The sequence below is a fragment of the Pimephales promelas genome, chromosome 7, assembly GCF_988280905.1.
Source record: "Pimephales promelas chromosome 7, fPimPro1.hap1.1, whole genome shotgun sequence".
NCBI classification, from domain to species: Eukaryota; Metazoa; Chordata; class Actinopteri; order Cypriniformes; family Leuciscidae; genus Pimephales; species Pimephales promelas.
The window spans coordinates 13798058-13816146 of record NC_142775.1 but is presented as its reverse complement, the minus strand read 5'-3'; the positions used below and the strand labels follow the sequence as shown (position 1 = coordinate 13816146).

General features: G+C 38.1%; 1 protein-coding gene across 2 annotated transcripts in view; it reads right to left on the bottom strand.

Moving 5' to 3' along the window:
- erbb4b (erb-b2 receptor tyrosine kinase 4b) overlaps positions 1–18089 on the bottom strand; it is a 470418-nt gene that overhangs the window by 108927 nt on the left and 343402 nt on the right. For both annotated transcript variants that reach the window (XM_089133085.1, XM_089133086.1), the window contains exons 6-10: positions 12950–13068; positions 10408–10549; positions 7633–7746; positions 4704–4830; positions 2001–2074 (exon numbers count right to left, since the gene is read on the bottom strand). In XM_089133085.1, the coding sequence (XP_088989211.1) occupies positions 2001–2074; positions 4704–4830; positions 7633–7746; positions 10408–10549; positions 12950–13068 (576 nt within the window). The remainder of the gene's footprint in view (positions 1–2000; positions 2075–4703; positions 4831–7632; positions 7747–10407; positions 10550–12949; positions 13069–18089) is intronic.

Genomic DNA, 18089 nt, shown 5'->3' with positions numbered 1-18089 from the left:
GGACCAACGTGATTATTTCACGTCTTGTCGTGATACCGGGTTGTATATCCGGTAGAAATATTTAAATTTTGCTGCGCATCGATGTAAGTTTATCATTTAAACGCGTTTTTAAACATTGTGGTTTGGATACAAATTATTTCAAACTGCTCAGGCACAGTGAGCAGGAGAGAATTCATTTTGTAAATGCTGCTTTTGAGACCATGGTGAACTTGAGACGGTTTTGCACAGCGCACTTGAATCCGACTCTGAGGTCTCAAAGTGACAGACGCTGCTAATAAAGATGCTGTCGCCATGTGTGTCAATAATGTTAATCAAACATCAGAAAGAAAGTAATTTAACGTTACTGTATTTGACTGAATTACTTTTGCAAAATTAACAAGAATGAATGTTGAATTTATAGTGAAAACCATGTAGGCTATTGTATATTTGATTACTTTATATAATATAATATTATTCAGTGCTTAAAGTTTTTCATAAGTCGATTTATTGTGCCTTTGTTCTATTTTAATTTGTGACTCTTGTCATCAGTAAGCTTGAGATTATTTTCTTAAGCCACTATTATTTTTGGTGATATTGAAATTGGTCACAATAATTATGAAATTGTAGTCGCAATACATTTTAATATGATAAAAAAAAATAGTGTTAAAAGTAACATAACTTAACTGTGAAGTATATCATAGATGGATAAAATGACTCGTATAATAATATAACATTTAGCTCATGTAGTTGGTGACCTAAAGTGGTGGGGGGGCCCTGCAGTAACTCATAGCCCCGGGGCCCAGTGAGCTCTTAATACGGCCCGTAGCTGTCTACTGTCTACTGTCTACTATCTTCTAAGGCTGCATGAAGTACCCTCATTAGTGACTGGTTAGCCCGTTCTCATCCTTTAGCGTCACATAGAACGCTATATGACAAAACAGCGCTATACTACGCACATGGCACCCTTTATCGTTAATATAACACGCGAGCCCAAGGTGTCATAAATCCTTTAGCGTAATATGAGACTACCCTACCCTACCCCACACCTAAACCTACCCATCACAGCGCGTTATATTAACGATAACGGGTGCCATATGTGTGTAGTATAGCGCCATTTTGTCATATAACGTTACCTATTTGACGCTAAGGATTTGGAACATTCTCTCAGGCCCTGTTCAAACCTGGTATTGTGATGTGTTTTGGTTAATCGGATCACAAGTGGACAATGTGTGTAGAGGTGTAAATACAGGTGTAAAGGGGGGTTTAATATGTTTTGAGCTTTTACACTTCCAGACTTAGACAAAAATGCATTCGACCAGATTGATTTTGTAGCGTAGACACTCACTGTCAAATGAGTTCGAACAGCCACAAAACAAAAGCCAACTATCCACCTACTGACCTAAAGCGTAAAGATTATGGGAAGTGCGCTATCCAGACTGGATTTAAACTTTGTCTTGGTTCTGGAGAACCAAGTTTTTGAAGACGAAAAACGTGCTAAGCACAATGTTCTCTCACCATTGATGATTTCTAATGCGGTAGTCTTGTGAATGTAGGTGCAAACAAGATACTGTTATAGATTGTAAACGGGAATGTTTCTCCCTCGTCTACTTGTGATCCAACCGATCAAAAATGCATACCAGGTGTAAGCAGGGCCTTAGTGTGTTAAACAAATAACCCTCCTCGAGCATCGTGCACAGTAAACGTAACTAGACTGATTTCAGCAGGGATTGAGTTAGCAGTGCTTGTGTCAGCACATATTCTAATAAGCATAAACATACATACATTTTGGGTAAAATTGTTCACTTATTATATTAGCATATAGCATTTAAGTACAAGAGTGCCTACAAGAGGAGGATGGGCGCCCCCTGCTGAGTGCTGGTTCCTCCGAAGGTTTTTTTTTTTTTTTTTGTCTTTTATGGCTTGCGCAATTTGTGTTTGTAAAGCACTATGCATTGTTCAAATATGCCTTGACAACAATTATTATGTAAAAAAACAATCCAAATAAAACCAACATGACTTACCAGTGATCTCTCTAACGGTGCGGAACACATTGAGTTTCTCTGGATCCAAGGGCTCGATGTTGTGGTATATGTCCCTGTAACACACAGCACACTCAGTCCATACTGATAGCCACGCCATTTTTTTAAGAAATCAAGAAAAACCTAGCAGTTGAGTCCAGATCGTGTAACAAGCTCTTAAAGCAAACAGTGAGAAGCCATTTGCAAAAATCAAGTTATTAGAGAGTCCATAAGTCCATACGTCAACATACAAGCATTTAACCAGTGTCTGCTGACCACATCCATCCCAGTATGCTGCATTTTGTAGAGTCCCCATGCCCAACCAGAGCCCGTCTAACGGAGAGCCTTGGCACTTCCTATTAGCCCCATTGTGTATCATCCTGGTTGCAGTTCCATTAGAATTCCACTAGAGGTGATCGCAGGGGAGAGCAGAATGAATGGGAGTCTATGGGGCTAAACGGCTAAAAGTGTCTCTTTCACCTGCTTGTCGTTTATTGTTGATTCCGCAAGTTCAATATAGATTATAGGCCAAAAGTCGAATGAGCGAGTACTTATGTCCTTTTGATTTCTTACAGGTAACGCCGTTGTTGGCCGGAACACGCTAGCATTCAGCTATTGTGACGTCATCACATTTTTGAACGGATTTTTAGAACAGATAAGTGAACTTAAAAATGCGATTTTCAGCTGAGTGTATTATCTTAGCCCTCCCTTTTGAATGCAACTTTCAAATTACTTGACAAAAAATTACATCCTGAGAAAAGTGGATTTCTGGGGCTGAAACCCCATTGACTCCCATTCATTCTGCACTCGAATGCGAGCGCCCCCGCATGGACAGAGACGTGTTACTGCAGCCAGTCCAGAACCCGGAAGTAACCAGCCAGTGCCAATTCTCTTCAATTAGACATTCTCTGGCCCTACACTCTGGGAAAAAAGGGTTCATTGGGGTTCTATATATGAAGCATAGTGTTCTTTACTCAACTCCAAAGAACCTTCTATGCTAAAAAAAGGTTCTATAATTACAAGAAAGAACCCTTTTGGCACAAAGGTTGTTTATAGGCTATTATTCAATCAAATATTACATTATTCTACAACATTTCGTAGTTGTAATTCTATAATTTTTTATTCAATTTTTGCAGTAACTTAATATCACATTTTAATCATGCTGATTTTTGGAGGAGAAAAACTGAAATGGCACTCTTCGTGTGATATTGATTACCTACATAAAATGATATAAATATATACATTTTCTAACCCCATATCTTGAATTTTGTGATCATTCACCTGCATTCATATATACATTTTAGGATCTTGATGTGTGTCAATAATATGAAATATTTAATCCGGAAAGGACAAACCAAATGATAATGAATGAACCGAAAAGGTTCCATATAGAACCTTTTTCCTGGTTACAAAGAATTGAACCCTTAAAAATAAAACCTTTTAGGGGTTCCAAATACGAAGCGCTGATAGAACCTTTTAAGGTTCAACACTACTGTGAGCACTACTGTGTTTTTATTTAAAAACGGAGAATTAAAAAGAATACGATCTCCGTCCACATCAGCGTTTTATCTGCGTATTAGAAATGATCTCCGTCCACATTAAAACGACTGAAAACATGGATCACGTGACCATTCACCAACACAGGGCACGCGCGTGCCGGTGTAAACAGGAAACGGGTCATGTGAAGGGTGACTGACGAATCAAGGATGGACCCGTCATGACTAATGACACCCAATCATCGATTTTAAAGTCTTGAAAGTTAAAGTTTTGTCCCGTCTTCACTAAAAAACGCCCTCCAGAGATTCAAAACGCGAAACGGAGTTGCAGCGTTTCTAAACTTCTCCGTATCAGGTCTTCGTTTTTTCCTTTTTAGTCTGGACGGGAGGTGCAAACGTAGCAAAAGTTCTCCGTTTTTTTAAACGACGGGGCCTAAGAGTGTATAATGTTCTTTTGAGCAGTACAGCAAGTTTTAATAGCACCACTGAGCTGGAGATCTTCAGGGAGGATGTGTCCAGAACACCTGCTGACGCGGCGTGTGCGAGAGTGTGCACGTGGGAATACGTGTTCGAAATATGTGCACAGTTTGTGGTGGAGATGATGTCATACAGTATGCAAGTCTATCAGGATGTGTGTATGTGTGCACATGAGATGGGTTTTCCCAGCTTGCTGCGGCTGCTGGCCCTGGATTGCTCTTTAAGAGCAGAGTCAGCTATATGGGGTTAAAGGGTCAGCCAAGCAGGCGCAGTGGGATCAGAAAGAGACCACTGCAGGGAGCAGGTCAACCAGAGGTCAAATGACTTCTTGACAAGCTGACAATCAAATATTTCACAACTCTTATATAAAGAGGGGGCAGCAGATTTCTCACATAAAGTCACATTAACTGCGGCCGTCTTGAGAGTCAGTCGAAGGTCTCGTAGGTCTTGCTTGCCTGTCTAAACTCGCAAAGTGTGTTAATGGCACTTTTATTGTGTGCTATTAAACTAGCCACTGCTGGGTTTTTTTTTACACAGCCATGATGTGAATGGTTTCTCTAGAGCTTTTCTTTCATGAATCCCCTCCTGCATCATTAAAGCTGATGTTATCTGATAAAAAGAAGCAGCATAGGTCAAATGGCTTCCGACGATCCAATATTCGATATTCAGCTGTAAAGCAGAGTGTAATGGCTGTGAAGTGAGCCGAAAGAGACCTTGAAGGAGCCACTCTCACCCTTTAATGCCTGTGATGAGGAACACTAGATTTCCGTTGATCTTGGTGCAGTTGATGAATCTGTCGATGTTGCTGGAGTCGACGGTTTGAGCCGTCTGAAGGCTGGCAGTGCCAATGCCATCACACGCTATAACATAAACCAGACAACTGTGTAAAAATCATAACTGGAACTTTCAGGTGATGTTTCATGACTTTGAAAGAAAGAATAATTAATGGATGGTTAATGTCAGGCAGGGCTGGCAGAGTTTCATGCCTTAGACCGGCCCACTTTAGTTCCCGACTGACTATATTAAAATAATGTAATTAAAACCTCAGTGTATAAGCAATTAGTGCACTGTTCTGTACAGCATTGTAATTCATTGTATTTTTTCAAAAATATTATTTTCTATTTAGTGCAATAGCCGGGTATGCTCCTCCAGGATTATTATTATTATTATTTTTTTTTTAAATAAACCATTAAATGCACTTTCTGGAGAGTTTTGTGCAAAGAAATATAGAATAAAAGTAGGTCTAGCAAAGTCTTATATTTCTGTAAGTCACACAGAATAAACACAAATATGCTGGCTGAATAGATTGCTAGCTGAGAAACACTGCTTTAATTTATTGTATTTATGATGACTTTTTGAAATGTTAACTAAACAGCATGAGCCTCTTCAGCTGGCCAGTATAAGGTTATTTGGCAAATTTCATTCTGTAATATACAGATCTGTATAATGCTATTGTTTTTGATAGTGTTATAGCCTACATTTCTTACAGAAAATCACGATGATCATTGCGTTTGTCTTACCGAATGTGATAGCTTTATGCAATTACAGTTTGTCTATAAGCTTTTTTTTAATTTATTTTTATTAACGCTGACAGTAAAGTGTTGCCAGATATTGCTGCGAAAAAGAAGCAAAACAAAACAAAATATTAATAATAATCCGAAATTAGTTAATATAGCTTGTGTTTTGGAAATAAGATGAATATATCACTAACCCTAACATGCAAGTTTCCACTTTAATAACTTTTTAAAGTGTCACGTTAAATCAGAAAAACAGGTCCAGGAGATTAATGCACCTTTCCATTACGTGGATCTGGCAACACGGATGCTGCACTCGCGCTCTCATTCACAACGCGCAGTTCACTGCGCTAGCTTCTCACACTCACAGCAACATGAATTGGAAACACTCATGTGAGGTGGTTTAAACATGCCTAATTAATCATTCAAAGAGCATGACATTTTTATTTTTGAATGTAAAAAAATGACAGAGGTCCAAACCTCGGTGACCTCACATCTGTGTTAAATAGGAATCCATTGTAATAAAGTTATTCTCATTCTGATCTGGGCACAGTATGCAATAGGCAATTGCTCTTCCTGCTTCTCTTTCTCTCTTCTTCTCTCAGTCTCTTTAACTTTACCTGTAAATCTCCCCTTCCTGAAGCAAAGCTTTGATTGATAGTCTTTGCAATCTGATTATTTATGTCGGTCGTTTAAAACTTCTATCGTAAAACAGCTGTTTAGTATAGCCACTTGCATCTTATTATCTTGGGAAGCGTCGCGTTGGGTTTCGTGGTACGTGGCTCGCGCTTCTGTGGAAATAAATCCAGCTTTGATCGGTCATCTCAAACATTTTGCCATTGCCGACGAGCGGCGTTTGAGTGCTGATGTTGAGGTTGGTTCTCGTTGCGTTATGGTGGTGGGTGCGGCCCTGACTCGTAAGCGCTACTATTGTCCATGTTTCGTATCTCTTTTTTTTTTTTTTTTGTTCGCACATCTCTAGCAACTGACTTTTTTGTGGGGCTGCGAGAAAATAATAATAAAAATAGTTGGGCTGCGCTGTGACTGGAGCGCAGCCTATATTTAACACATTCACCCAGTGCAGTGACAACGCCGGCCCTCCTAGCCAATAAAACAGACCGGCCCACCGGGAATTCTCCCGGTGCTCCCGATTAGCCAATCCGGGCCTTATGTCAGGTCAGGACCCCTTCAGAAATTGGTTAGCAAGTTCCCACCAAAATACCATAATTCACACATTACTGTTACTGCTGTAAAGTTCACAGTGGACAATATGTGTTTCGTCACAATACACCACTGCATGATGAACAAAGTAGGTTGTGTACTGGAAAGGCTGAACTATCCTGATAACAATAATTATAGTAACCACTGAACTTCAGTGAACTATGTAACTATCCACTGAACTATGTATATATATATATATTTATAAACACTGATTATAAATGTACAATATTATATATATATATATATATATATATATATATATATAATTATTGTAAGTTTTAAAAAAAAATAAACATCTGAAATGGTGAAAAATATATATTTTTAAGCTAAAGTACTAAAATTATGAAAACCAAAAATGAAATAAATAAAAAAAAAAATAGTAATAATACAGCCCGTTCTCATCCTTTAACGTCATAACGCTATATGCAAAAACGGAGCTGTACTACGCACATACCACCCTTTATCGTTAATATAACACGCGAACCCAAGACGTCATAAATCCTTTAGCGTGAATATGACACGCACACCCTACCCCACACCTAAACTTAGCCCTCACAGCGCGTGTTATATTAACGATAACGGGTGCCATGTGCGTAGTATAGCGCCGTTTTTTCATATAGCGTTCTATATGACGTTAAAGGATGAGAATGCGTAGAATAATAATATAAATGTCAAAAACACACCTGAAAATTAAACTAAAATTAAAATATAAAAACTAATTAAAAATATTGCTAAATAGCATGCAAGTAATATTAAAATAATACTATACTGTTATAAATGAAATAAATAGCATTTCCACCAAAAATATGTTTTTGCTTTGCTATCACAGTCTGTAAAGTTTCACAGACAACTGAAATTTTGGTTCTGGGGCAATCATCATAGCGAATATGTCATTTTGCTGAGTTTTGATGAAGTGTGTGTGATCACCTTTAGGGCAGATGTCAGTGCAGGGGATGCACATCTTGATCCTGTTCTCCTCCACCTCCATCTTGTTGCTGGGACAGGCTCTGACACAGGAGCTGTGGTCCACCACAAAGTTATCTATCACCCCACACACAAAAGGAGAACAAACAGTCAGACTGCAGCGTGCTCCTGAACAAACTCTAAGCAATCTCTGTGAAAAAGGCCATTGACATTTTGTAATGGTAGAGAAGAAACATCCATTCTCAGACAAAAACCATTAACACATCTGCACGAACGCACTTGGGACCCTGACTGTGGTGTGTGTGTGTGTGTGAGGAAAGAGCCCATTTCCGGCGGCGACTGTGCAGTGTGGCATCCATCACCAGAGAGGAGAAAGGGCTCACGACGGGCCAGATAACAGAAGATGGAGCTCTCAAGTGCAGACGTCTCTCTTCACCTCTTACATTAAACGTGAATCTCAGAGTCTTACTGTGGCATTAGATTTAACGTGACACCACAAGAAAGAATAAAACACAACCCTCACTTAACAGTCTCGTGAAATCCAACCAAACTGAGGATTTCAGAGATGCGCCATTGAATGAAGTGGCCATGTCCAAACTGCAGAGGATTGTTTGGGTTATGGAACGGGTCTCTGAGTATTGCACAATAACATTCATCGTGGACTGAGCACTGGAGTGGGCGTCTGTCAGTGTGCAAACCCTTCATTCTGCAGCAGTGGCGGCCCAGCAAGGGGGAATAATGGCACTTGTGCTACCTATAACCACTGTTATCAAAACTCTCTTTCATTATTTTGATGTAACTTTCTCTTTCCCCGGTCTCTCCTCTTCAAAGAAGTAAGGCCAGTTCATTCGAAATTGTCCTCGTTCCAATGAGAAACGCACGGGATTCCTATCTTCCTATCAGGTCTATTCACACTCAGCTCTGTTTTATATGTTGCATTGTATTCATGGGTATCGTAAATATGAAGAGTTCAGATGCAAAAGCCTCTAAGTGCCATTTGAAATTTTCTTCTAGAATGATCATTTTTATCAAGCCTGCATATTTAAGTTCAGTAATTTCACTTAAATTGCAATGAAGATTACCTATTAATTGTCACTTAAGTGAAATTACTGAACTTAAATATACAAGCTTGACAAAAATGATCATTCTAGGAGAAAATTTCAAATGGCACTTAGAGGCTTTTGCATCTGAACTCTTCATATACATACTTTGTTGTGGTGCTGACAATGCAAAGCCATTAAAAATGTACTCATAGATCACATTTAAATTTTTACTTAAAGAGATAGTTCACTTTGAAATTAATTTTTGGTATCTTTTAGCTTACCTCAAGGGCCTTACATTAGGTCAAACCGTTTGTGTCTATCAGTCATATAATGCAGGTCTATGGTCACCACCTCAAAGAGCATAAACAGAGAAGTCCAAATTAAACATGATTTAATGACTCCTAAATGTAGGTCGACATCGATGGCCCAAGACACGAAACGAGCGGTTTGTGTGAGAAAACGAACCATGTTTATATCGTTTTTACCTCTTGTAATCACAGTCACTTCCAAGTGATCTGAGGGCTCGGGGCTTTGTGTCTCTGGTAACAAGAGATAAAAACGATATAAATACTGTCATCTAGACATCTGTGTAGTATGATGAGCCACTATGGTTGAAGTGTTTGTAAACACAAATGCTAATTGTCATTAGAAAATGCTTTTCCGAACTTGTTTCTCTGTCACTTTCTCAGTGACCAAGACAGTGATCTGAAGGCACGGGCACTTTGTGACTGTGGTTACAAGAGGTAAAACGATATAAATACTGTTCGTTTTCTCACACAAACCGCTCGTTTCGCGTCTTAGGCCATCAATGTGTACTTACATTTATAAGTCATTAAATTATGTTTAATTTGGACTTCTCTGTGCATGCTCTTTGAGGTGGTGACCATAGACTTCCATTATATGACTGACAGACATGAACGGTTTAATCTAAAAATATCAAAATTGAAACTACTGCAGAAACAAAGACACCTACATCTTCAAAGTGAACTATCATAAAATATCGGTCTACTAGAGCTTGATTAGGTTGGATTAACGTATTAAATTAATGCGAAGACAAAAAAATATTCATCAAAAATAAAAATAAACAAATTCTCAACAGAACATGAGGGTTAGATGTCGTTTTGAATGCATATTTTAGTATTTTAACAATAATTATTTTGAGATCAAACAACATTTGGTGGACCCCCTGCAGCACTGCCACAGATCCCTCGTTGAAGACGCTTTCTTTTCTTTTCTTTCTTTTCTTTTCTTTTCTTTTCTTTTCTTTCTTTCTTTCTTTCTTTCTTTCTTTCTTTCTTTCTTTCTTTCTTTCTTTCTTTCTTTCTTTCTTTCTTTCTTTCTTTCTTTCTTTCTTTCTTTCTTTCTTTCTTTCTTTCTTTCTTTCTTTCTTTCTTTCTTTCTTTCTTTCTTTCTTTCTTTCTTTCTTTCTTTCTTTCTTTCTTTCTTTCTCTCTTTCCTCCAAGTAAACAGAGGTCAAGAAGCTGAGTGAGATATATAAGACAGGCTCACTCCTGGGGCTCTACGTGTGGGCCGCACCTCAACAGGGGCTCAGAGGAGCCTGAGGACTCAGGTGCAGCCGATTCGCCTCATTTGCATTCAATCTGAAACATGCTTACATGCCTGCTTGTGAACGCGCCTAGACATGGCATCTGATATCCATTTATGTGAGTGAAAGATTGAGCTAGAATCGCGTGCGTAAGCATAGACAGGTTTGTATTCATTCTCTCTGTCTTACGTGGGCACTTTTTGACGCAGAAAGCCCCATATGTGTATTTGGCCCGCGGGTTGTGCTCCAGCTGGAACGTGGTTGGGTTGTAGACGAAGGGTTGCGGGCATTGCGTCACACATGCACCGCTGTCGTTGAAGTTAGTGCAGGCCTAGACACAAGGAAACAAGGTTATTGACAGCTATACACATTTATTTGATAAAACAGCTGACAGAATCTTGCGTTGCTACTCTTACAGTCTCATTTTTGAAAAATTATGCAATAGAAGAATGCGCATGAACACAAAATAAGCTTCAACACACAAAAAGAGTACTGTATGTCAACCAACACTAATACTACATAAAAGCAATATAGAGCAGCAATGCTACTGATAATGATTCAAACAGGCTAATGGAATGGAAAAAGCTCTATACATTGACTTTAGAAACATGTGAGAATAAATGTTTTCTGTCTTAGAATTGCTGAGATGAAAAAAAATTGAAGGCATTGATCCAAATCCCAATGCGTGCAGCGAAAGTGCTTTTTTCAATTAAAAGGGAACAATTGAGAAGTACAATATCAATGATTACAGCTGAGGATAACTAATTAAAAAACCAAGGAGGTGCGATAAATCGCTTTCTCTGAGGGCCGGAGAGGCGAAGAGCAGTCAGAGACGTTCGGGATCTGCCCAGGCATCACGCAACAAAAGAGTTACAGAGGTGTGGCCCCCACTTCATTCACAGCAAAGCATTGTGGGAGGAAATGAGATTTTAATGGTATCTCCAGTGCAAAGACCCTCTCCTATAGGGAGATTTCTGGTCAAAAGCGAGTCATCTGTGGGCAACATAGATCTCTTTTGCAGAAGTGAATATCACAGCTGAACAAAAACTCACAGATAAGGTGAGGGAGCCAGAATGGGTCTAGCGCTGTTACCGTAACACTTACACAATCGCAGGTTTATGGGATGCTGATAAGGCCATAGATGACTGACAGACTGTGGGTGTGCGAGCGTGTGTGCGAGCATGTGTGTGTGTGTGCGTTTGGGGGGAAAAAGTTTTTACATGCTGAGACATCAGGATTTTCCTCCATATAATGGACATCAATGGGAACCAAATGAAAAAAACAAAAAAACAAACAAAAAAAACCCAACAAATTTTAAGTTTTATAAGCTCAAATGGTCGCCTTGCTCTGTTCTGTTCATTTTGATAAAAGATTTTTTTTTTTTTTTTAAATGAGCGATCCTTTCGCTTGATAAGACCCTTATTCATCATCTGGAATCGTTTAAAGCCCTTTGAACAGTTTGTAGTTTGCACTGAAACTATCTTTTGGACCTTGAACCGTTTGGTTCCCATTGAAGTCGATTATATGGAGAAATATCCTGGAATGTTTTCATCAAAAACCTTCATTTCTTTTCGACTGAAGAAAAAATGACATGGACATTTTGCATGGCATGGGGGTGAGTAAATTATTAGCAAATGTTTTTTTTTTAAAGTGAACTACTCCTTTAAAAGCACAATGTCCACTATTTTCACATCTACATAATTTCAAACACAGTGAGGTTTAAAAATCTGATTCCACTTTAAAAAAGTATTTTAATACTCTTTTTTGAGATTATTCAAAATCCAATTTTAAACCTATGAAAACTATTTTAGAATTAACATTTCACATTAACATTAAATGGCAACTATAACAAACAATACCTAGAAAGTTCATTCAAATTCTATGAGAATAGGGAAGTCCACACCACAACTAAATATTAGAAGAACGACATAATTGAAATCACTTGCAAAACGATAAATGAACGATATATTTCAAAATGATTCTTTTTCCAGTTGATAAATGATAAAAACACTGACAGCCAATCAGAATCCACCCTGCTTCAAAAACCTGAGCATTTAAAGTGGCAGGCGACATAATTCCACTGTGTGCCTATAATAAACAAAATGTCACTGTGCATTGGTGTGGACGTTTATATATTTATTGTTAGCTATAATCTTCATTATAGCAAACAATAAATCTTTATAAATCTAAATAGATCTTTATAGCTATCTCAGTTATTACTCTTGGTGTGAACTTGTACAAAAGTTCAAATGTTCTTGCTTCCTTTGAAGCTCAATAAGGTCTTTGGATCATTCTCAAATCTTGCTGGAAAATATGATAATCAGGTTTTTTACAAACTTGTGAAGGTCATGCAGCTTGAGTACTGCTGTTATTAAAGCAAAAAAGAAAAAATGTGTTTGCTGATCATATAATTTGTGTTGATAAAAACCCTAAAAAAAATAGAAGAATCCAAAAGCTCAACTTTGCTAGTGGACTTCGAAACCCAACTACACTGTATATATTGACTATGGCATGATACAGAACAAATACAGAATAGACACAAAGAAAGAACAGTTTGTGGACAGAGGACTTTTCATCCTGCTGTCACCATATAGAACAAGCTGCAGTCATGTGGTCTGTGACTAGTCGACACAGAGCCAAAACATCAACTAGTGGCAGAGCTGCTTGACTATACATCTGACATCACTAGTATGGGTGTATGTGTGTGAAAAAACAAATACTGAAGACATACAAAGCAGTCTGTGTCCTTTGGTCCCGAACAGCCTCCAGCACACTCGCGATGGCAGCAGTCACTGACGTACGGCCCAAAACAGCGGCCATCGCACTGCTCAGCACACACCGTCTTGGTCACTGAGAAAGTAACAGAGAAACTAGAAGTTTAGAAACTATTTGTGAAAAAAGCATTTTCTAATGACAATTAGCATTTGTGTTAACAAACACTTCAACCATAATGCCTCATCACACTAAAAAGATGTCTATAGACAACAAGAGGTAAAAACAATATAAATGTCATCTATAGATGACATAGACTTGACTGTGATTAGAGGTAAAACGATATAAATACTGTTTGATTTGTCACACAAACCGCTTGTTTCGTGTCATCAATAGGCCATCAATGTGTACTTATATTTACGAGTCATTAAATCATGTCTAATTTGGACTTCTCTGTGCATACTCTTTGAGGTGGTGACCATAGACCTCCATTATATGACTTACAGAAAAGAACGGTTTGACCTAAAAATTTTAAAATTGAAACTACTGTGGAAACAAAGACACCTACATCTTGGTTGCCCTTGAGGTAAGCTAAAACATACCAAAAATTAAATTTCGAAGTGAACTATCCCTTTAAGTAGAAGAAAACCGAGCTAGCCGGAGAGAACAAGGGGTGATGTGTGGTCTCTTAACTTCAATGATTTCCTACTCCTAGCGATACTCCATAATGAATATAGACATTCACAGTAATTCCTACCATATGGCATGCCAAATACATCTCCGGTGTAGCTGTTGAATGAGCTTAGGGAGCTTTCTGAAATAAGGCCAACTTTATGCGATGTAAGGATGCAAATAAAGATGTGGATGCTTGGCTAATGCAACTCTTCTTACGTTGTCAGGATAGTAACAAACTTTACTCATGGGTGTGATCGAGTTATTATCAAAATGCATCAAATGTTATTAAGGTTCAAAAATGTGGGCTTGGTACGTTTTGGTGTTTTATTTTTTGAAAGTATTATTGCAATTTAAAATAACTAATTTGTATAATATATTTAAAAATGTAATTTATTCATGTGAAAGCCAAAGCTGAATTTTCAGCATCATTTCTCCGGTCTTCAGTCAAGTTAAGCCACATTTATAGCGCTTTTTACAATACAGATTGTTTCAGGAAAATGCAACAAAGTTTGTTTCCAGAAGGAAATAGCTAACACAGTCTCATCCCAAGTCGTCATCTAACTGACGTCTTGGAACGTCTTTTGACCATACGTCAACATCCGCCTTTTTAGGGTACCCTTAAACGTCGGTTAGTTGACGATCCCAGGCCGTCATACAACTGATGCTTTACCTTTAACGTCGGTTAGGTGACGGGGTAGGTTTAGGTCTGGGGTAGGGTTAGGATCCGATAACGTCATCTAACTGACGTTTAAGGGTACCCTAAAAAGGCGGATGTTGACGTATGGTCAAAAGACGTCCCAAGACGTCAGTTATATGACGTCTTGGGATGAGACTGCGCTTAAATAGCATATTTGTCCAGCTTAAGCTTCAGTTCAGTGTCACATTTCCTTCAGAAATCATTCTAATATGCTGATTTAGAAAAATGTCTTCCTATTATCAATGTTGTAAAAAAAGTTGTACTGCTAAGTGTTTTTGTTTTGTTTTTGTGGAAACTGTGATACTTTTTCCACCACATTTTTTTTGATGAAACAAAAAAAAAAAATAACAATACAAATGTCTTTAATGCTACTTTTGATCAGTTTAATGCATCCTTTCTGAATAAAAGTATTAATTTCTTAATATATATATATATATATATATATATATATATACACATTTTTAATGGAAGTTGAGCTAGCTGTAAATGTGTCGAATCAACCCGATCTCACAGCAATTCGTATGAATTTTACGAGAAGGCTAATTCGTAACAATTTGTACGACCTCACTTGTACGAATCAGTACGATTTTTGCTAAACCGTACATATTTTACGAGTTGGCCAATTCGTATGAATTCATACGAATGACCTATCCCTGACCCCGCCCCTAAACCTACCCATCACGTGGGTTTAGACAAATCGTACAAACTTTTTAATCACTCGTACAAATTCGTCGTGAGATTGCCAACACAGTCTCATCCCAAGAAGTCATATAACTGATGTCTTGGGACGTCTTTTGACCATACGTCAACATCCGCCTTTTTAGGGTACCCTTAAACGTCGGTTATATGACGATCCCGGGCCGTCACACAACTGATGCTTTACCTTTAACGTCGGTTAGGTGACGGGGTAGGTTTAGCCAAGGTCTGGGGTAGGGTTAGGATCCGATAACGTCATCTAACCGACGTTTAAGGGTACCCTAAAAAGGCAGATGTTGACATATGGTCAAAACACGTCCCAAGACGTCAGTTATATGACGTCTTGGGATGAGACTGCGCTGAGATTGTGTTGGTCGAATTGAACTAAATTCCCGAGTAAGATTCTCTAAAACAGCTGCTATGTTGACCTGAAAGAGAGAACTAGCTATAGACCATTTTGCAAGATATAAACACTGGTCCAGAAGCACTTCCTGTTTCAGTTTTTTAACACTACATAAAAGCTGGGATAAAATACAACCAACAGAACATATAAAACTGAATCAAAAAGTTAAACAAACATCTTTAAGATGTTTTCTTTACATGTGAAATAAAGAAAAAAGTTACAAACTGAAACAGGAAGTGTTTCTGGACCAGTGTTGTTTACATCTTGCAACATGGTCTATAGTAGAGTACAGTTTATGCTATTGGCCAATGGGTTATGCTTCTGGAACGCAACAATGTACAAAATCACAGACTCAAATCCTACTGAAAGACTGTCCTTTTAATTTATCTACTAGCTCCCACACAAATGTGAGTGTGTTACTAGCAAGGTGCTTGTAAAACGGTGTAATTGGATTTCCACAGCAGCGTTTGTATATGCACGCTTGTTGGGGCTGACTGCACGCACCACAGCCTCTTACAAATGCATGTTAATTCTTTCTCAAGAGTTCATTAGGCTCTCTAAGCATGACAGGATTCAGATGTACATGGATCTTACTACGTTGACAGCAGTGTCCTGCTGGGTGACATGCTATACTTAATCCAAAATTAGTTTTTTTTAGTATAACTTCTATAGACCATTTCACAAGATGTAAACAACACTGGTCCATAAACACTTCCTGTTTCAGTTTTTTAACACTACATAAAAGCTGGGATAAAATACAACCAACAGAACATTTAAAACTGAATCAAAGAGTTAAACAAACATCTTTAAGATGTTTTCTTTACATGTGAAATAAAGAAAACAGTTACAAAGTGAAACAGGAAGTGCTTCTGGACCAGTGTTGTTTACATCTTGCGAAATGGTCTATACTACATGCAGTTTTAACAATCTCATGCAAATTTAATATTTAGATTTTTAAATATTCATGCAAAGCCACATTGCTTACAGAATCAATTCCTTCAAAAACTGAACTTCTGATGTGAGATACATGAATAAATTCTTATTTGATCATCCATTTTTGTTTATACAGGTGACACTTATGACATTGCGTCTACATCCGACGCACATGGCACCCTTTAGCTTCAATATGAGACGCAGATATATCGGCCAGAATACGCCTCCTAGTGGTCTAACCCTAACCCTAAACCTACCCATAACCGAAGCGTGTTATATTGACGCTAAAGGGTGCCATGCGTCGGATTTAGACGCCATGTCAAAAGCGTCACCTATATGATGCCCTAGGATGAGAATGCGTTGTTACATATCAATGATGGGAGATCAGAATGATCCACCCAGATTACCAGGAGAGTCAACGTTTAAAACTCCGCCAAACCTTCAGCTGTTTCTGGTTCTGTGTAGCACCTGCTGCTCTGCACATCCTTCTGAATGATCCCAAAGTTGGAAGTTTATTTGTACATTCCAAGCGATTTTTATCTCACAGATTTTTTTTCTCACAATTTCCAGTTTATATCATGCAATTTTCACTTTATGACTTGCAATTACAAGTTTAAACCACACAATTCTGACTTTATATTTCACAAAATAGCTAGTTTATATCTCGCAATTGTGAGAAAAATGTCAAAATTATGAGAAAAAAAATGTCACAATTACTTTTTTTGTTGTTTGTTTTTTCATTATGTGGCGAAATCAAGCTTTCATACAAGGTTGATCATTTCTGTCTAACTTTAATTTTATTAAAGGGTAACTAAACCCCTCAAATATTTGAGAAATGCTGAAAAAGTGGGCAGACCCCAGCGGAGATAGAGGGGACGAAATAGATGCTAAAACACTCTATCCTGATCGTTTTCAATACTCACAATTCCAACTCCTGACTGGTTTTGACTAAACAAGCTGGTTTTTATACTGCCAAGGGGCGTAGCTCGTACCAAGAGCGTGGTGAGCTGAAACCTGCGTACGTCATGAAGTGCGGAACATCCAATAGGAAAATTCTAGCCAGTAGCCACCGTTCAACCTGAAGAGGGCAGCACTACGACGTTTTTACACCATATATTGTAGAAATAAAGCACTTTATATATAAATGTCAAAAAAGTTACTCGAATCAATGACTGGTTTTAATAAAGATCCAGTCTTACAGATCATTAACTAAAAAAGTTGGTTTAGGGTTTAGTTACTCTTTAATTAGGCTACACAAATAAATATGAATTGTTTTGTCATAAATCGATGCAACCAAAAAGTTGTTTTTAAAGAATAAGACAGTTAATATTATATTAATCCCAACAACAAACCTGCTTCCCATATGAGTGAACCAATTTTTTTTTTTTTTTTTTTTTACAAAAAAAAAAAACAACAACCCAAAAACGTAATATCTTGGCACCAGGGGAAATAATAATAATAGAAAAATGTTCGATACGAACCCTTCAAGAGAACTGTAAAAATCCAATTGTTACGGGTGTGTGGTACTGGAAACACGAGGAGACGAGGAATACCAGGAAACAGGATGTTTAATTACCAAAACTTAGGAACCACAATATCACACATTACATGAACGAGAACGGACCAGGAGTGAGGAGAACACAGGGTTTAAATACACTAGAACAGACTAGGGGAACAAGGCACAGCTGGGGCAAATTAACCAAACACAGGTGAAGGGACTGAATACAAACGAGGAGCGGGAAAATAGAAACAGGA